Raw genomic sequence first — 21,261 nt, 5'->3', positions numbered from 1 at the left:
AATTAAGCGCTTTACAACAAAGCGCTATACAACATCACTTTACAGTACAATTAAACTCAGTACAATTTCATGAAATCAAAAGAGCAATAGTATAAGAGTGAAGAAGAAGGTTCTTAAGAGCTGAACGAAAAAGTGGATATGAAGAGGAGCAAGCAAAGAAAAAAACCAGAAATGAGACTCAGCGCAAGGAGAACCAGGAACAGTTTAAAGAAAAATAGCCTGATAATGCAGGGTGCACAAAGGGAAATAAAGATGTTAGAGTTGAAAGATATACAGGTGCAAGACCGTGAAGAGATTTAAAAACCATACAAAGAAAGTTACATTTAAGACGAGAGTGAAAAAGACAACCACCCGAGAGAAAGTAAGCACAAAGAAATAGTTGCGAGGAGACAAAGAGCATAGCAAATGAATAGAAGAGTTAAAGATACATTTAAGAGGAGCCAGACATGAAGCAGGGAGTTGAAAAAGAGTGCAAGAATAGTAAAACAGACAGAAGAAAATGAGAGAAGAGATCAAGCGTTTAGTTGCTCCAAAAATAAGAAAGCGACACAAACATGAAAGTAAAGAAATATGATAAGAGAATGAGAGTACGGTGTTGTAGTAAAGACTGAGATTACGAGCTGTACAAGAAATATTAAGTAGAGAGGGAGGAAAGGAAATTGACCCAAGGGAGAAGGAGGGGTTTGTAGTAGCAGGAAAGAAGAAAATCTTTGTCTTAGCCAAATTCAAGACAAGAAAGTAATCGGTCATCCGGGTTTTATTAGCCAGAAGACAGGACATCAGAGTATCCTGGATAGGAGTAAAGGACGAAAAAGCTGAATATTATCAGTGTAGAAATGGTAAGACATCCTGAATGAAGAAATAATAGAGGCAAGAGGAGAAGAATAGAGAGAAAAAAGAAAAGGTCCCAAAACAGAACTTTGGGGAACACCATGTAAAAGAGGCGAGGTGTAAGAAACCTGAGGGTGTTCTCACATCTACTTCCCTTGGATCCTCTATACAGGTGGCAGGAAAAGGCCATTGCTGTTTGATCTTAGCCCTGGGGGTGGACAAGAGAGGGAGGACCACCTGGATGGAGTGTCCTTGGGGATTGGTAGGATGGCCTGAGGTAAAACACTGTATTCCACACCCTCCTTTCAGGGTGGAACCCCTATCCCAGAAGTGATTATGGGTTATTTTTCACCATATTCCCTGGTCTCTGAGAAGGAAGGAGCTATCAACCCAGACGTGGTAGAAAGAAGGGGAGAAGGAAGAGGGATGAGGTACCTTGGGACAAAACACAGTATCCCCTTTAATCTAGTGAAAACTGACCAACCCCAAACCTGACCTTTATAGGCAATTGTAGAACAGTTCCCCTTTATTCGCCTATTGGGGTACCTGACGGTACTGAGACAAGGCAGAACTGACAGGGTAATGAACATTACAAACTTTCCCCACTCTAGTAGTGAGATGAAGAAGCAACTGAGAGTAATGAAGACCACTTACTCTCACCACTTTGGTACTGGGACGCAGAAGATGCATGAAGGTCTGGCATGACTTTTTAATCAGAGTCAGGCAGCATTTGATGGAATTTACCTCCTGCCCATTGTAGGACCATGTGTGTTTAAAAAGTGGAATGCAGAAGCACATGGAGGCAGCAGGGGAAGAGGATGCAGCAGCCGGAGAGACCTGGGGAACTTGGGTAGAGATTATACTCAGGGACGTCCTGGAATGCGAGAAGCCAAGCCACTGAGACACCAACAAAGATCCCGGGAGTCCTGCTGGTGGAATTGTGCAAGACCGGGGAACCCTTGTAAAAGAAGGCGGACAGCAAGAGCTGCCATGGAGCGGAGGCGTAGCAAAGCACAGAAGCCGACATGTGCTGGACATATCACCCGGCCAACAGGCTTTCCCGCCTGGGGAGAAGCCTACAAGACGAGCTGCCGAGTTCTTGTAGGTTTCGGGGACACTGAATCCACCTGGGTGCTCCAAGGGACCGTGAATATAGTAGTGCTCTGCAATAGTAAGGAACCTTTACATTTAACGAATACGAAACTGAATGAAATACGCAAAGTTGCATTTATTGAATACCAAACTGAATGAAAAATGCAAAGCTACAATTATTGAATACAGATATGAATGAAACAAGCAAAACTGTTTTGTATTGAATACCGAATTGAATGGAACAAGCAAAGTTGCATTTATTGAATACCGAGTTGAATGAAACAAGCTAAACTGCATTGATTGAATCCTGAAGTGAAAGAAAAGGCAAGGCTGCTCATTTTTGAATATTGAATTTCATGAAATCGCACAACTGCTAACCTTGAATACCAAATTGAATGCAAATAACAAACCTGCTAATCTTGAACTATGAACTGAAGAAAAATAGGAAACTAAGTTGAATAAAGGGCTCTGCATGCAGAGCTGAAATCAAGGGTGAGAATGTGCTTGGTGTGGAACTGCATTTGAGAAACCACTTGTTTATTGAAGCTGTGAAGCTGCACTTAAGAAACCATTTGTTTGGCTGAATATTGAACTACTCAAAGAGAATTTGAAGTTCCTGGTTGTGTGACCTGTAATAGGTGGATTGTGTGATCCAACAACTGTGCCTATACTAGAGAACTCCTACATGTTGAATAATGAACTGCTGAAAGCAAATGCAAGGTTCCTGGTTGCGTGACCTGTAATGGGTGGACCGTTTGGTCTAACAATTGCGCCAAGACCAGAGAACCCCTTTATGCTAACAAGATAGCTTGCTATTGTGTTTAAAGGAAAACTATCATTGGTGCATATAAGACTTGGGGAAGGGAACCCTGAGCTGTAAAGAATTGTGCAAACTCAGTTTAAAGACAAAACGTTAAGATAATTCTTTGTGTGTCATCTTTTCATATTGAACTTGGGGAAGGGAACCCCGAGACGTGCTGCCCTGGAAATATATTGATCTTGGGGAAGGGCATCCTGACATTTACAAAGGTATGCAACTTCATTAATTCAAGTCCAAACTAAGGTGAAATGAACATTGTGGTAAACTGGTTGACATTTGGGAGAAAAGAGGCTGGAGAGTAAGCCTGAGCAGGAAATAGCTCAGAACCTCACGTTTGGAACACTGTTTAGTTTATGGTTGAAATCCCCACACATTGTTTTGTGTTAGTTGTGAGGGCCAGCATAGGTTCTGGACACAGACAGTCTTTTCAGTTAAATTCACGCAGACTATCCTTAGTTTCTTTAGGTAAGGAAATTCCACTGTGTCCAAGGGCAAGTTAGGCCTTACTCCATCCTGACATTGTCTTTAATAAAAGCCCTTTTGTTATACATTCAATCTGTTGTCTGTGTATCCTTCCATGATGTCAAGCTCACAAAGGTGTCTGAGAATGTCCCAGCCCAAGATAGCATATATGTACTGTTAGACAGATAGGAACGGAACCAAGATAGAACAGTTCTGGAAAACCCAAAAGAAGAGAGAGACACCAAAAGTAAAGTTGTTGAAAGCAGCAGATAAATCAAGTAAGATTAGGAGAGACGATTGTTTAGAATACTGTGCAGACAATAGGGAGTAACAGACTGAAAGAAGAGCAGTTTCAGTAGAGTGCAAAGAACGGAAACCACATTGAAAATTATCAAGAATAGAATTATCGGAGACAAAGGAGGAAACCTGGGAATAGACAAGACGTTCTAAAAGCTTAGTGAGATAAGGAAGGAGGGAAATAGGTCTAAAATTAGAAGGGAGCGTAGGATTGAATGAACACTTTTTCCCGATTTGAAGAATAGAGACCTGCTTAAATGAGAGGTGACCATTACTTGTTCCAACAGGAAAAACCTATGGATAAACTTGAATTCATAAGAGGTAGTGGAGACCAGAAGGGCTGAGGTAGTCAGTTATAGGTCAGGCAACGTGACATGCCCTGCCTGAGAAGCTTTTTAGGCACTTTAAGTTAGGGCAGTCTCCTAAGAGAAGTATAGAGAAATAGGTGTGAGGACTATGTTGTGTGAGACATAGAAAAAGAGCTATGCTCTGCTGTTGAAATTGGTAATAAGAGAGGATGTTTAGAAATCAGAACACTTACCAACGGGCGTGCTGCCTCTTCTATCTCAACACGGCTGGAGAAGAGTCAGTTTCATGCCAGGCAGTGTAAGATGCGTCTATCATTTCCCAACCCATATTTTCTTATTGGCGAAAGCTCTCAAATTACATTATATGCCGTTCTCCCCTAACAGGAAACGTCTAAGGCAGAGAGTGGTTAGAGAGTGGTAGAAAGCACTGTATCTGCTGTTGTTGGGGAATGTGAAGTTGAAGAGTCGGAGACATTGAACCAGCCATATAGCCTTTTATCCTTTAGTTTGGTGGGAAGGAGATGTGGTAAGTGGACAAAGGATTACGCTTTGCGGGTATTGAATAACTGCCAAAAAGGCAAGCACATTCTTAGAGCTTGTAGCATTTAGGCAGATTCAGTCACATGTCACAGTTTCCTATGCGTGATTACACGTGCTTCAACCTTATCAGGCACTGTGGGAGAGTGTTTGGCATATGGGCAGGGAGTCCCCTCTTTACAAACGGTAGGCAGATGAATTACACAGATCTCGCATGAACCCCTGACTTGTGCCCTGCATGAGTGGACAGAACCAATGTATACATTTTTGTTTGAGCTGAAAGGAAAGTTAAAAATTATCTTTCCACGTAAGCTAACTTGCAAGAGATTGCAATGTGTAAGGTTTTCAATGGGAGTTGCACATTTTGGTATCCTTTTTGTTCATTGCAATAGAGCACTTTGCACTCATGAAGCCTGCCACTTTGAGTTTTGCTAATTTTGCATGTGCAACATTCCTCGGTACATATGGTCCATGCTTTTTGTTGTTTTTATTTTGGCTTGTGAAGGCAAAGTATGAGTGAGATATTGATTAAATAAATAGAAATAAATTAAACACGGAAACACATATTTAAAATAGTGCTATAACCTTTTTTAAAGTGTGCTTTTCCAGTTTACAAACTGCTGTAATAAATACAACTACTCAGCTTCATATTACTTCGGCCGAATTCTAAATACGCTATTCGTTACACCCCCAGAAGTAACCCATCTCCTTACCAATCGGCATCTATTGAAGTCCCTGAAGGTAGAGTACATTAAGTCAAAAGCATCCAGAAGGCCACAAAGCTGATAAGAAATAATTTCCTTTTCGGATAAAGTCAACTTTCCTGGCAGCCAGTCACCAACTGTAGGTATCACTGGGCTCCTCCAATGCCTCGGAAAAACCCTATTTCTAACCATAAAATCTTGACAGAGCTATTTTAGGTATGCTTTCGACAGCATGGGTTTCTAGCCAAGAAATCACAGTGCCATCGCTGTTGTAGTCTAGGGGACAGAAACGGGCAGTATCGGATCCACCCTTGCTATAATCTTTGACCCTTAGACTCAATCTTGGAGCAGGACAATAACATGTAAGCCATTGCGCGTACCATGTTCTTACATGACCAGTAAATATGTGTGCTTTGCACCATCTCTATTTCTCTTGAAACCAGTAATGGTGGAAACAAATGCGCATTTGGTGAATCGAGAAATTAGTTCCACCTTCATGCTCATAGAGTTAGTATATCATTTTTTTAAGTTCAGACACAGATCACCAAGTCAAACCGGTCCTCCCACTCTTCCATATAATAATAGTGGTCAAGGGAGTCTAGTTAGGGAGGAGGCGGCAGTGAGATTAGAAAGAACAGAGACAGATGCCTCGAGGATCTAGGCAGTGACAAAGATGCTGAAACGAAGTTATGAAGGCACACTACTCTACAGTGAATCTGCAAAAGGGGGCATCTAGGCCCTTCCCTTTGCTTGTACCTCAAGCTCAAACATTCAAAGGAGACCAGTGTTCCTCAATGTAGAATGGCCAGCCTTTCCACCAATTCCATTTCATAACTTTATTTAAGAGCAAAACGACAGGGCTCCTCCAACTTGGGGGACCTCTATGGAGTAAATAGTTTTCACATGGGGAACAACACTTTTATAAAATTGTATTTGCTGAGGTACATTTTTATTCTAGTTATACTACTCCATCAGCGTCATCGCTTCATCCAGTCATGCTACTGCAGGATAAACATAGTTACTTGGATTCTCCAAAGCATAACCAGATGAGGCATGGGCTGACCCAGCCCCTGTGGGTGACCTCTTGCATTGTTCCTGGGTGGGCTGACTCGCTCACCTTTCCCACTCATCCCAAGATGGGTATCTGGGAGAGACCTTCCAGTTGCCTACTGAAACAATGCCCAGAATAAAACTATGTAGAGACTGGTCTTATTCTGAGCAGTATTTCCTAATCCTCCCCATTCCCTCTAAAATCACAATTACATACAGCATCAGCGGTGGAAGGGGTGGGCAGCATTTGCAAGACGCAACCCCCCCCATGCAACCTCTTACTGTGATCGTGGTCAGTGGTCTTGTATTGTTCTGTTTGGGAATACCCATGTGAGTTTAGGCAAGTGTTGCTTAGTTACTATTAAACATGTAGACTACGAGGTACAAATTACTTTATATAAGGATTAACAATGCAAAATAAAGCTAATGAAAGACATTATAATGCATGCCCGTAATGTGAACATTCATTTTCATTTTTGAGCTTCTGGTTCTGAAATCATTATCTAGCTCCTTTCCTATTTCAGATTTAAGTTCCCACACTTGAACTAGTATGTGTCTTATTCCTCTCTTCTGCCTCTGTTCGTTACAACATGTAAACAAATGCACTTTCTTGCTGGTGTGTCTTGCTCTACTTGGGCCCTTTTCATAGTTTGTAATTGAACTAGACAGGGCAACAACACATGTGGTTGTTTTGTTCAAAAGTCAGCGTCATACTTTAATTGAGAACCTACCGGTTTCCCATTCTTTTCCAGGGCAATGTGTCACATGGGGTAAAGGAGCATTCAAGGTCTTAAACAACCAGCACTTCCATTGCAAGTCGAACAGCTTAATTTCCTATATGCGAGACTGCAAGGAAATTGACGGAGAGTTCAATATTGAACTTAAGCGAGATAGCAACGGAAGTATTGAAAGATTGACGGCCATGATAGACGGATGTGAGGTGTCCAGCAGACCAAATGGCACCACGGTGGACGGCAAGACGTAAGTTTCATCTTTGACTTAATCAAATACTGTGTAATGCACTTCACAATCGGTTTGAAGGATAGTTCCACATGTTAATTAAGGTGGGATTGTTTAAAGCAATCTCTCCTCGAGTCTCTCAAGGGAGAAGCGACATCAGTACCACTATTTATTTTCGGTAAGCAAGACATTCGTGCATATGTGGTGAATTACTGTAACCGTCTGTATTTCCTGAATTAACAGAACTTTTTGGATACCCATTTGCCCAGAGCAAAATTGCCGTTCAAATGTGTGTTTTTCATTCCGGGCCTGCATGAAGTTTGGACCACAGTTCTGAGACTTGTGTTGGGTTTAACAATAGTTTCCATCATTTGAATGCACCAACTCATGCTACATATGCCAATCTCTTGAACCTTTCACACATTTGTACGGAACTGGATGCAGAACATTTTCCAATATATCAATAGATTATTTTTTAAATAATTCTGAAAGGAAAGCAGGTTGTCGGTAAATGTGCTTATGTTGTAACTGAATAATGGTGAGGGGGAGCACACCAAAATAAACACCTGTTTTCTGCCCGATTCTTTGCTTTTTGGGTGTCAGGGAGTCAGGCCTTGTAAACTGTGACCGGATCCATTTTCTGCATAAAAGTGAGCTGCAAGTGCAATTTCATATATGCCGGCCATCAATCGGATCTTTTGGTCTGAAGAAGGGATGGGGGAACCAAAATGTATAATATTCTAACTTTTGGTAACAGAGCTGGTTTGAATTGGCTCGCATAATAAGAGACATTTATGCCTGAAACTCCAAATGTCTTCATAGATTTTACTGCCGATTCATGCTGATCAGTAGATGAGAGTACTTGTTGACGTGGTTCCACTCAAACCTTTGGGAATTTCCATTATTTAAATTATTCGACTACTGTTCAAGCTTATCACTTTCATGGTTTGACGCACCATTGACTGAGTGCCAGAATGACTGCTAATGGATGAGCCTGGACTGTTTCTGGAGAACGCTCATTCAACTCGTGTGCTAGTGTTAATGCACAGCAGGTAATACAGTAATACCTCAGGGTACCAGAAAGCACCTTGCAGGTGTGTTCAGAGCATAACAGAAGCCTATAGGTTTGGAATAGAAGATATCACATTTTCGAAGGCTTGATTGCACTGGTCTGAGTAGTGTGGTTTTCACTGCAATTGCAAAAGAAGGAAATTAGTACATGTGTGTGTTAATGGCACAGTAATTGCAGTTGAATGACAGATTTGTTAAATTTGTAGAAGGAGTTCTTCCCAGGAAGTGGTAGAGTATGTGGTGCTTTTGCAGTATTCAATGTGGAATTGGATTAGTGGAAGTTATAGTAGGTTAAGAAAAGGCTTAGAAAGATGCACAAATTAGAAAAGAGAATGTGTATGTATGTGAAATTCCATACATTTTTCTGGACATACAAGATTGCTGCATGACTGGAAGAAGTGTTTCAGTTTTTTTAATTTATTTATCCACATTTCAAATGGCACTGTTCTGAATGTAGACATGTATTTGTTTGTTTATGCAGTAATAGTGCATTCTGTTACTTGTACATAGGATGTACATGCAGTTTCCTTTGTGTGCATTCTGGGCATTTTACATAGAATCTGTCATTTGAACTTGCTTTAGAAATGATTACAATAGTAAGCACACACTGCACACAGCTTTCTAACAAAGTGTCATTTGATGTTAGGAGATGTGAGAAACAACATTATTATTGTAAACGGACAAAGGAAACTGCATGTGCATCCTATGCACAATTAAGAGAATGCACTATTACTGCATAAACAAACAAATGCATGTCTACATTGAGGATAGTGCCATTTTAAATGTGGATAAAAAGGTTTGATACAGGGCAGTGGATATAAACATGACAGAATTAATAAAGAGTGTAACAGTTTGCACATTACAATGAGTGATATGGGTAAATGAAACCCTGGGCTGTACACAGCTTTGCAAGTGACACTTGATCATAGCAGATGGGAGAAATTGCAGTATGCTTTTTTGCAGGTTATACAGGGTAAGTGGTAGGTACCCTGTTCAAATACATTTATACAATATTTGTAAATGTACTGTGCACAAAATATTCATACCTGTAGTTTGTGTTTAGTTTGTGTTGATGCATGTGGATGAATTTGGAGGGGTTTACAGTCGTTTTCCTGTAGGTTCTTTGCAATCACAGGAGATGTACTCAGAGTGATGAATAGTACATCTAAAGTGCTAAACTGTGATGACAGAGTTAGATGTAGAGTTCGTGGATATAATTGGTGGATGGTTGTGTGACTGTTTGACAGTAGCCAATGAGGGAAAGTTGCAGAGAGTGAAGTGGAAAGGGAAGTAGGGCTGCCGCTGTGTTACGTGGTCCACGGATAGGGTGTGCCACATCCATGGCTTCTCAGCATGTCTGCCATGGAAATGGGACTGGGGGTTTAGCCAATCAGGTGCCGAGGGTGTCATTCATAGGGAGAGAGGGTAATCATTGTTTTCATTGTTGTATGTAGTGAAGATGGCTGTGGTTGCAGAGATGGACAGCGTCAGTGTGTGGATAGTGTGAGGTGGTTTTATCACCAATCTGCAGTAGTATGCAAACATGTGTGGCATTTCTGACAATCTTGGATTGCAGGAAGTGGAGGCTATGTGGTGTGATGTGCCAGGGAACAATTGGCAAGGTGTATTTACACTTTGTAAAAATATGGCTGTTTTGAACACTCCAGATATCCTGGTGGTAAATTGTGGAGGAATGTATTTGGGGTATCTGAGTGCAATAAGTTTGCAGGGCACACTGAAGCAGTTGCTAAAGGAACTGCTAAAGGAACTGATGCACCTATTTCCATCTGCAAAAGTTATTTTTTTCCAAAATACCACCTACGACTGCATGGATGTCTTGTGGTGTCTTTAATCCTCAACAAGACATAGCAAGATGTGTTGTTAATGCAAGGATATCTTCTTTTATGTATTCTGTAGGTATGTCATCATTCAAAATGAGAACCTTTTGGAAGATGGTGCAATTCTTTTTTGTGATGGAACAAGTTATTTCTTAGTAATATCCAAAACTCAATCAGAATGTTGTGAAGTCATGTAGCAAAAAACAACAGAAAACAAACAAAATCTGAAAAAGGACCCCCCAAAAAAGGCTTTTTTCAGAGCCACCATCATAGAGGAAATGTGGTACTCTAGTTGCAATTTCTGTTCCCACTCACTTGAATTGTACGATATGTCTGCAGACACTGTGGCTGTCCGCAGAGCGATTGTGCCACATGCAGGGCTTTTGAGGCTGGCAGGTGTGGAAATGGGACCATGCAAGCTACGGGATTGGTCAATAACATTTTCTGGGTGTCGTCTGTAAGGAGAGACTGAGCCAGAAGATCTGTTTGTTGTGAGGAGCGCAGATGCCTACGGCCATGGCTATGTCTTTTAGGAGGCAGTGGATTTTGGGAGACTTGTGGATACATTGGTTGGAGGTGCATGCACAAAAATATGAAGTGGCTGCAGATCTTGGATTCTATCAAGTGGATGTGCACTGGTATGCAGTGCGTGGAATGAAGTGGCTGGATTTGGTTCCTCTTTGTGCCACTTTGGTGACACAGCGTCATCCAGACATTATTATTTTTCATTGTGGAGGGACCAGTTTAGGACATGTTACTGGAATTTCATTGCAGTTTGCAATTAAAGAAGCACTTGGGAAAGTCATGGACATGTTTCCAAACTCCTGAGTAATTTTTTCACGTATCGTGCAGAGACAAATGTAGCTGTGCTCTTCTTTATTTAGTCCGCAAATGGAGAAAGCAAGATGCAATGTTAACAAGGCTGTTTGTGCCTTTTTGAGAGATGTTGGCATGTCCTCTTTCCACAATGAAAATATTATGTATCGTAGCACAAACATTTTTCGCAGAGATGGAGTACATCTTACTGATGCTGACAATCAGCTTTTTCTGTGAAATAACCAAAATGCATTGCAGCCCTTTTTGCAAATATAGCATGTTTTTCCAGTGGGTGTTGGCCACTTATAGCCTTCCAGAAACAAACAAATACCACAAAAAGGCTTTTTTCAGAGCCACTTCTTTGCCCTGGAAAAGAGTTCAATGTTTTTGATAGCACTGCTGCCCACATTTTCTAAAAATCTGCGAACTGTTCGCGGACTTTAAAATTTGGACAGGGGCCTGCACCATTTCAATGTCACTTCTATTTCTAAACTGTGAAAGGTGGCTATGAAAAGAGCCTTTTTTTGTTTTGTATTTTTTTGTTGTTTTTATACACAACACACTAGGAAAGGAAGGGAAGGGAGGGTAGGTAAGGGGCACCAACCACAGGGATAAGAAAGGGCAGGTGGAGAGAGGAAAATGTTGGGTGGACCTTACTTAAGTAGGTGGCAGACTTCCTCATGCTCTCGGAACGTAGCCTCGAAAGCACTTCGAAGTGTCTCCCCCTGCAGAGTACTGCGTTGCAGTACATACACAATACACTGACCCTTGAAAGGTAAGGAGCTTCTGCATCGTGTATTGTCCATGAGTCTGCTTCAGGGATGCGCTGCCCAACAGGAGTTTCTTTTGTGGCAGCAGGAGCAGATACAGAGCATGTTGATCGAAGGGGACAACCCTTTGAACTGCCGACTTGTGAAAAGACCTTAGGTGTCGCCGCATGGAAGTGGCCCTGTAGCTATAAAGACCCGGTTTGCCATGACTGAGCACCATCGTGCACTCAGTGCAGCACACCTTGTCTGCACATGCCTTGGGTACCTTTCCAATGGTGGCAAAGAGCCTCCACACCCAAGACTCACGCTGGCTGGCAATAGTGGGGGACTTCCACTACCTCAACCTCGTCTTCCTCTTCATCCATCTCTACATCTCCATGCCTGTTCCCCTCTCCAGGCCCTTGGGAAGGTGGTGGCGGTGGAGAGGTTGGGGTTTTGCTAAACCTGAGGCAGCTGCAGAGGTGAAAGCCATGGTTGCCATCTGGGATGTAGCAGAGCAAGGAAGAGGAATATTGTTCTCTAAATGTGGCACAACAGACACAGCACACACAGCGCAGCAGGCAGAGGTCAGCAGCCAATGCAATGTAGATAGCACAGCAGGCAGAGGTCAGCAGCCAATAGAATATAGCACACCAATATTGAACAATGCTCTCTCTGGTAGCCAAAAAACAGAATGAATCAGCTCTGGGATGTGGCCTTTTATAGGACTGCTGGGGAGCACTTTGCAGACAGCAGTGCTGTGCGTGAACACTTCGAACACCAAAGAGGGCTCAAAAAGTTCCAAAAAGTATCCAGATCACTAGGGACATGTGCAAGGGTGAAGTTTCACAGTAAAACATCTTGTATTGGTAAAAAAAAGCACAGACTGTGCTTGTGGAGAAGGGCCTATGCTCAGCGTGGGTGTGGTCACATTATGACATCACAGACTCGATCGCGAATGGGATGGCTGTCCATAGGACATTTATTACGTGGGTTCGCGAAGACGCATGCGCATAGGTGTTCTACGGACAGGGTTCGTGTCCTCGAACTAATTAAAAGTGCGACACACGTGCGGTGGATAGTTCTGGATGGGTGCGATGTTAGTAGGACTTTGTGGGTGTGATGCGCATGCGCTTTGGTGTCCACCGGACAGGGTAAGGGTCCTAGAACTAACTGAATGTGCGTCACAATTTTATGGACACACAAACAGGCTTTGGGCATCATTACTAGTGAGGCGGAACGGGTTAACGGAACCAGCTAAAGGAGGCGAACCCATCAAACTAGTTGCGCCTCATTACAAGCTCCCCTCGCAGGACCCGCTAAGTAACGCCTGGTCAAACTACTGGTTAAATTACCATGTCCCCACACACTCAGTATGGAAGCACTCTTTATCCGTTGTTCTACCCCTTCTTCCAGGGTTTTCCATCTCCTGCTCCTTTATCGCCGCCCGGGCCCATTAGGATCCTTTGGCAAAGGGCTGGCTGATCTTATAGCAAATTTGAACTTGCGTTTTTCCAATCTTGTAATCCTGGGTGATTTCAACTTGCACTCTAATATGTCTAGTTTGGCTGAAATTACATCTCTCTCTGACAGTCTATTAGATCTGCAACTGCATTAACTAGTCCATGCTCCTACTCACGTACGTGGTAATACCTTGGACTTAGTGTTTGCGAATGACTCGCTGCTATGTCCTGGCCCTATCGAGCCAGTGACGTGGTCAGATCACTATCTAGTCTCATGTTCCTTTTTTCCTACCGACTCCTCCTGTAAAGCCTGCCCTCCTAAAATGCCTTTGCGCTCCTGGCGCTCAGTCGACCTAAAGGCTCTTACTGATCAGATTGTCTCTAACTGTGCCCCCTTGAAGCAACTATCTTTATCCTCACTGTCCCATTCTTTAACCACCGTGGCCGACCTCTTCGCTCCACTGAAACTGATTCAAGGCCGTAGACTTCCCTCCCAACCCTGGTTCACTGACCAGCTTAAAACGGCTCACCTCCATCTTAGACAAGCTGAACGGAAATGGAGTTCTGGCTATAATCCAGAGCTCAGAGATATATATATATATATATATAAACGCAATCTGTCCTCATACCTGACAAGCGTTAAACTAGCGAAATCCTCCTTCTTTGCCCAGAAAATTGAACACGCTCTATGCAAACCAAAAACTCTCTTTTCCATTGTGCACTCGTTATCCTCTTCGAAGACCTTGACCTCTATGGTTAAGCCCTCTCAGGAACTGTGCAATGACCTGGCCTCCTTTTTCACCACCAAAATTGATGCTATACGAGCAAACATTGCTAAATCTCTTGCAATACTGCCTCCTGAAACCCCCAGCTTTGTGCCCTCTACTGATATCTTGGCTAGTTGGTCCTCTTTCCCTCCATTCACCGAGGCAGAGGTCTTGACAGCCATTTTGAAGATTAAATCATCATCTCCCGAGGACCCCATCCCAGCCTCTATTATGAAGGTTATTGCTCCTGATATTTTGACTGAGATCACACTGGCAATAAACAACTCTTGTCAGTCGGGATTTGTTCCCCCAGAACTGAAATCTGCTAGGGTTATTGCCCTCCTCAAAAAGCCTTCTCTCGACCCCACTATCCCGGCTAATTTCCGCCCTATTTCTCTACTTCCGTTTCTGTCCAAACTGCTGGAATCACTGGTCACACCGCTTCTGTCCTCTTTTTTGGAATCTTCCAAAATATTTAATCATGCCCAGGTGGGTTTTAGGCCTGGGAGAGGTACGGACAGTGTCCTGGTCTCGGTGCAGGATGACATGTCCAGACTTGTCGATGCTGGCGGAGTTGGGGCCCTGATCCTGCTAGATCTCTCTGCCGCATTCGACACGGTAGACCACTCCATCCTTCTCTCTCGTCTCTCACAGATTGGGATATCTGGTGCTGTTCTTGCCTGGTTTACTTCGTTTTTTTCGGATCGCACTCAGACCCTTGCTATGCCACCGTTTCTCTCCCCCTCTTGCTTTCTCACTTGTGGTGTCCCTCAGGGATCCTCGCTATCGCCAATTCTGTTTAACATCTACATCTGGGCCCTGATTTGTCTCATCCGCTCCTATGGGTTAAACTGCTATTCATATGCAGATGATATCCAAATCCTGATCCGTCTGGACCAGGATCAATCAGAGACCTCTGTATGTCTCCACGACTGCCTTAGAGCAATCAGGATCTGGATGGACCCAAATTAGCTAAGGTTAAATGGTGATAAAACGGAGGTACTGTTGGTAGGCTGCCCCCCAACCCCTCCCTGTGGACCCCTGCTTTCTGGCCCGCTGCCTTGGGCCCGTTACCCAACCCAGTTAGCAAAGTCAAGAATTTAGGAGTTATCCTCTCTGCTTCTCAATGTCTAACCAGGTTGCGGCCGTGTGCCAGTCCACCCACCACCAGATCAGAATCCTTAAGAGGGTTATGCCCCTGATCCTGGTAGCCCTCCGCCCCCCTGTGGTAGCCGCGTTAGTCCTCACACGACTGGACTATTGCAATTCGCTCTATCTGTCTCAACCTATCGGCCTCATCCATCGCCTCCAGCGTATGCAGAACCTGGCTGCTAGGCTAGCTACTGGCTCCCCTTATGATGCCCATATTACACCAGTGCTTCGCCAACTGCACTGGCTCCCGGTGAACCAACGAATTCAGTTTAAATCTCTGTGTATTGTTCACCGGGCTATTCACGGTCAGGGGGCTGAATTTTTGCAGCTTAAATTCACCCGATATTGTCTGGACCGGAACCTCCGCTCTGCTACTTCTAACCTGCTCACTGTCCCCAGGTTTAACCGGGCAAGGCTCGGTGGTAGAGCCTTCTCTGTCGCCGCGACCATATTTTGGAACAGTCTCCCTGAACCTCTTAGGGCCACTGTTAACCATCTCGGATTCAGAAGAGCGTTGAAAACCAATCTGTTCCACTGGCCTTCTCCGACTGGGTAGCTTCCCTTCCAGCGCCATGATGCCCTTGGGCGAACGCGCGCTTTACAAATGCTAATAACATAACATATCAGGATTGGTGTTCTACGGACACCTCCATCTTGATTGCGGACAGGCCAGACAGGGTAGGTGTCTGCAGGACACCCCCATTTTGATTAATTACGGACATTCCGGACAGTCACGCCATCCACGGACACCAAACGGGGCTTTTAAAAAATTAAACAGAGAGTCATACAGTAATAGTACACATATACCTTAATTTATACACAAAAATATAGAAATTACAAAAGAGGGGGGAAAGCAGAAATGGAGTCATATACAGGGGAATTGGTATTTTCTAGAACTTTGTTATTAGGGGAGGCATGGATTGAGGTCTCATCATAACGTCTTTGCTTACAAGGAATCTGTGGGGCTGGTTGGCTGGGACAGGGAGAAGAGGTACAGGTGCATGTGGGGCAGTGATATTTAATATTCTCCATGAAATGTCTTTGTACAAAGTCTTTCAATCAACAAAATAATTCAATAATTGATCAATTCTTTCGTCTAAGTCCACTACATGATTTTGTACAGTGTATTTTTCTTGTTTGATATCCTTTTGCAGTTCTACATGATTTACTGTTTCTGGGGTATTGGCGTGATTGTCTGTTTGTACTGTTAAAGAAAAAGAAATGATTCCAAGATGGCCGCTGGCATCGAGTAGTCATGCCGACGGTGCTCTCAGAAACCCCAGTGACTTGGGCTGCCCACCGCCCGTTCCTGATCGATTTTGGGGCATCGGATGATCCGCTCAAGGTGTGAAGCGACGGAGCCGAAACGAACTCCGCGGTCAGCCGGTGCTTGGCGGCCGCCGGGAGCAACGCTGGAGTGGACTGCGCTGGGGCTGCGACTGAACCCGAAGCGAGCACGGGCGAGGGAGAGCCGCAGACTCCTGTTACGGGGCCCAAGAAGATCGGAGGAGCGAAGAGACTGTTGACGGGGCCAGCGGAGGGGGATCGCTGGGAGCCGGCTGTACGGACGAGTGCGCCCGCGGCACTGTGTGGATGTCCCGGCTGCCCCTCCCCCCCTGCTGAACCAGCGTGTGGAGCGCCGCGGGCTCCGGGGCTCCTCAGAGGCACTGATCAGCGAAGCGGCAGGGTTGGGGAGAGGGGAGACGGGGACGTTGGAGGCTGGAGTCAGTGGGCCCGGCGCCCCCTCCACCCCCATACGGCGTGCTACCTGTGGGCCCCGGAGGGACACCTGATAGCAGTAGTGGCTGAAGCTTAAGAGCCCGACTCGAGGAGAACAACGGGCGGGAGCGGCCCGCCCCCCGGATTACTGGCAAAGAGCAGTGGTACCCGGGGCCTGCAGCGATAGCCTGTAGATATAGACTCGGAGAAGGAGGCCTGGTACTGCTGTTCCCGGGCCCCGACGGCAGCCAGAGGTCAGAGTGTGAACCCGGTCCTGAATGTTGGCGGTGGCGGGTGGGAAGGTTTTGGGTTCCTGGCCTGGACCGTGGAACTGAACTGTGAGGAGGCCACGTGGGGGAGAAGCGGTGCTTCAAAGGAGAAAGTGCTCTGGAGGTGGAGGAGACCTGTCCCAGAGGAGTGAGGGGGATTCGTGTGCCATCATTTCCCTGCCTCCCCCCGCCGGGGTGGAGCGGGGCTGACTTACAACCCGGCGAGAGTTCTTGGTGGAGAGGTATCCCGCAGTGGTGAGAATTCTGCGCTCTGACCCGGCAGGCGCAACAGAGGTTTGGTGCTACTGCTGATCTCGGGGTGCTACCCAACAGGAGTATGAGAGACGCTCATGGAGTGGGCGACGTGCGACATGGCCGCAAAACCTAAAGGTAAAGGAGGAAGAGTGGGCCAATCCGCAGGAGACACATTGGGAACACTTACTGCCATCTGGCCGGCGCACGCCCCGAAGGAGGGCCTGGGACTGCCACGGGAGTCTTCAGGGAGGTCATACGATAAGGAGAGTGCGGAGGAACAGCCTGGGATGTCTAGACAGGAATTTCTGGGGGAGCTGCACGCCCTGCAGTCGAACTTGGCCAAAACTTTTCAGGACCAGTTTCAGTTGATGCGAGCGGACCTGAATGAAGCTTTAGGGGAAATTAAGCAGGACCTGAGGGAACTGGGTGAAAGGACAGACACTTTGGAGAAGGGCCTCCAAGAGGTTGAGGTAGAAAACACAGCCCACAGTGAGGCCATTGAGAGGTTGGATGTGGCAACATGGAATCTGGAATATCGATCCCGAAGGATCAATATTAGGGTGAAGGTGTTGCCGGAAACCGTACTCGATAAAGACTTGAAGGTGGTGGTACAAGGCATATTTGCAGAGCTCCTGAACGAAGAACACCCGGAGAAGGTCGAACTAGGCCGAGTACATAGAACTGGCCGAGTGCCTAAAGGACAATTGATGAGACCCCGAGATGTTCTGGCAGCGTTTGCCAGATATGCCCAAAAGGAGGCAGTACTTCGAGCAGCTCGGCAGCGGGAGCCTGTTAGGTACAACGGTCACCAAATTGCATTGTTTCAGGACCTAGCGGGTAGCACGCTCACCAAAAGGAGGCAAATGGGCCCTTTTCTGAAAGTGCTAAAAGAGAAGGATATTCGATACAAATGGACATTCCCGTTTGGCCTCTTGTTTGAATGGGACGGAGCCCAAAAACGCATCACGTCCCTCCAGGAGGGAGCTGACCTTCTTCAATTAGATCTGGAGGAGACCCCCTCGAGCTCGAGTATGCAGGGGGCCAATGCACGCCCTGGGAGGAAGCCCTGGGAATGGTCCACGGTGGGCGAGAAAAGGAGAAGAGGGGGCAGGGAAGGCAAGAAGCTGAGAAAGTCACAGCCAAACGAGGATCAAGATAGCACCCCAACTGACTCATGAACACGGTTCGTAGTAAGGGGGAGGTGGGCCCCAAAAAGGAGACTTGAGCTGTTGGGTTGTCGGAGGAGCGACCATTTTGGAAACAGAAAGGGCGGTTATGCCCGAGTTGGGAGGGGGACGCAAGCGGGGAGGGGAGAGCCTTCCAGGGAGGGTGGGGGGGCAAGGGGGAGGGGAGGAGGGAGGGATTCGAGGGGGGGTACGAGCCATTCAACAAGGGCAGGGCAAGGTGGACAGGAGTTTATGGTGGGATTCAAGATCTAACTCTGACCTCTTAGGTGGTTAACACATAATGTGAGGGGGCTGAACTCCCCCTTAAAGAGGAAAAAGCTGGAGCAATTTACGAGAAAGGAGAGACCCGATATCATGGGGTTACAAGAAACGCACCTTTTGTTCAAGGACCAGGGTCGGTTGAAGCTACGGGGGTTCGAGAAGATTTTACATGCCTCAGGCCCCAGTAAAGCACGAGGGGTAGCGTTAGCCATAAGAAGTACAGTTGACTTTAGAGTTGAAACTGTTATTAGGGACAAGGAAGGAAGATTTATAGTGGTAAAGGGGAGATAACAGGAGGCTCCTTATACAATTGTTGTGGTGTATGCCCCCAACACGGTCCAGGAACAGTTTCTGTTACGGATCTTAAAAGCTTTAGAAGACCAACCGTGGGGGCAGTTAGTGATGTTGGGAGATCTGAATATCGCTTGGGATAGAGAGAGAGATCGGAATGTTACTCGCATGGGAGGAGGGGGAGCAGTGATGTCAGCGGGATTGAAGGAGAGGTTTAGGGAGCTGGGGCTAAGGGATGTCTGGAGGGAGCTAAAGGGAGAGGAGGAGGGTTAGACCTTCCTATCTGGGGTCCACGGGTCACAATCTAGAATAGACTACATATGGGTCTTGGCGGAACTGGTGGGAGGTATTCGGGAAGTCGCAATGGGGCCGATAGGGATAGCGGATCATAAGATCGTCTCGGCTGTCTTTGACCTGGGTAGGAGGGTGAGGGGGATATGGAGCTGGAAATTCCCAAGGGCGGTCCTGAGGAATCCGGTGATATGGGGGACATCGAAGAGAAGATCCAGGCTTTTTTTGCAGTTAACAGAAAAGAGGACACGGGTGAGGGGGTTAGGTGGGATGCTTTTAAAGCTACTATTAGGGGTGATCTAATTGTGGCAACCGCCTTTCACGCGAAACAATTGAGGGCTTTGGAGACCCAACTGGAGTCGGAGGTGGAGGCTGCCAGACAGGCGGCGGGCATGGTTCCCTCTCGGGCGACCATGCGGGCATATAGGAAGGCGCTGGGGCAGTTAGAACTACTGCGAACTAAAAAGGCGGAGGGGGCATTACTGGCAGTGAGACAGAAATTCTATGCGAAAGCGAACAAAGTGGGTACGCTGTTGGCGAGGCTTCTGAGGGGTAGGAGGGTGAGGAATTCTATCACAGCGTTAAAGGTGGGCCCCGGGGAAAGGGTAACGAAGAGGGAGGAAGTACAGGAAGCCTTGGCAGAATACTATGACTCTCTGTATGCGTCCCAGAATCCTTGTAGCGAAAAGCAGGCTAGGTTCTTGCAGTCGGTACAGTTAAGGGAAATTGATAGGGAGATGCAGGCAGACCTTAACCGGGAAATTACGGAAGAGGAAGTTAGAGGGGTAATCAGAGCCCTCCCTACAAATAAAGCCCTGGGACCGGATGGCTTTACCGCAACATTTTACAAGCTGTTTTTTACGCAGTTGGCCCCTCAATTGACCTCTTTATTTAACTCGTTCCGGCAGTCGGGTAGAGTAGCCCCATCCATGGAGGAAGCGAAAGTGACCCTGGCCTTAAAACGAAATAAAGACCCAGAGGAGAGAGCGGCCTACCGACCCATTGCATTAATTAATATAGATGTCAAGATCTACACAAAAATACTAGCTCATAGATTGGAGGGTATTCTCCCTTTACTGATACACCCCGATCAGGCAGGCTTTGTTAAAGGCCGACAAACGGCTGACAACATAAGGAGGGTGGCCCATTTAGTTGAAAAGGTGCAGAGAGCGGACACTCCTGCACTATTGGTGGCGCTTGATGCGGAAAAAGCTTTTGACCGCGTGGAGTGGCCGTTCTTGTTCCGGGTTATGGAAAAGATGGTTATACGGGGGGAATTCATGACTATGGTGAAAGCGAATTACCGAGATCCATCCATCAGAATAATGGTAAACGAGGTGGCTTCCAGAAGGGTCCTCTTACAGCGGGGTACAAAACAGGGCTGTCCGCTGTCCCCACTCCTCTATGCGATTTACTTAGAACCATTGCTGCAAGCGATAAGAGAAGCGGAGGGGATTTGGGGTATCCCGTTTGGGGGGGAACAACAGATGGTGGCTGCTTTCGCGGATGACATGTTACTAATGCTCACGGCCCCGAGAGAATCGCTCCTAACGGGCATAGCCTTGCTGGAACAATTTGGGGAGGCATCAGGGTTAAAAATCAACTCCACCAAGTCGGAAGTCCTAAACCTATCTTTAAGGGGAAGGGAGCGGGATGAGATGAAAGGGGGCACTCGCCTTCTCTGGAGCCTGGGTGGGATAACATACTTGGGAGTATGCATCACTGCTAAACTGTAGGGGTGGTATGCTGCAAACTTCCCCCCTCTTCTTCAAATAATTAAGAGGGACTACCAAAAATGGAGGGGCCTTCGGGTCTCATGGTTTGGGCGGGTCGCGGCGGTCAAGATGGTGGCGCTTCCGCGGTTGCTGTACCTCTTTCAGGCGATCCCACAGCCTGTCCCCGCTAGCCTCTTTAAGGAATTGGGGATTTTAACCAAGGACTTTATATGGGAACGTAAGAGGCCTAGAGTGAGCGGTGGCTTATTGATGGCCCCCATGAGTGCAGGAGGCTTAGCCCTTCCACAATTCAGACACTATTACGAGGCTACTCAGCTTCGGATCATTAGAGAATG

The 21,261-nt window shown here is 46.1% G+C and overlaps 1 protein-coding gene across 50 annotated transcripts in view; it reads left to right on the top strand.

Moving 5' to 3' along the window:
* Positions 1 to 21,261, top strand: part of LOC138513982 (mucin-19) — a 1,848,798-nt gene that overhangs the window by 365,633 nt on the left and 1,461,904 nt on the right. For all 50 annotated transcript variants that reach the window (XM_069629210.1, XM_069629207.1, XM_069629194.1 and 47 more), the window contains exon 26: positions 6,854 to 7,082. In XM_069629210.1, coding sequence (XP_069485311.1) covers positions 6,854 to 7,082 — 229 coding nt within the window. The remainder of the gene's footprint in view (positions 1 to 6,853; positions 7,083 to 21,261) is intronic.

The sequence above is a fragment of the Ambystoma mexicanum genome, chromosome 12, assembly GCF_040938575.1.
Source record: "Ambystoma mexicanum isolate Mex_15411 chromosome 12, UKY_AmexF1_1, whole genome shotgun sequence".
Taxonomy (NCBI): Eukaryota; Metazoa; Chordata; class Amphibia; order Caudata; family Ambystomatidae; genus Ambystoma; species Ambystoma mexicanum.
Note: the sequence above shows the minus strand (reverse complement) of the source record. Positions and strands in the feature narration are given on the sequence as shown.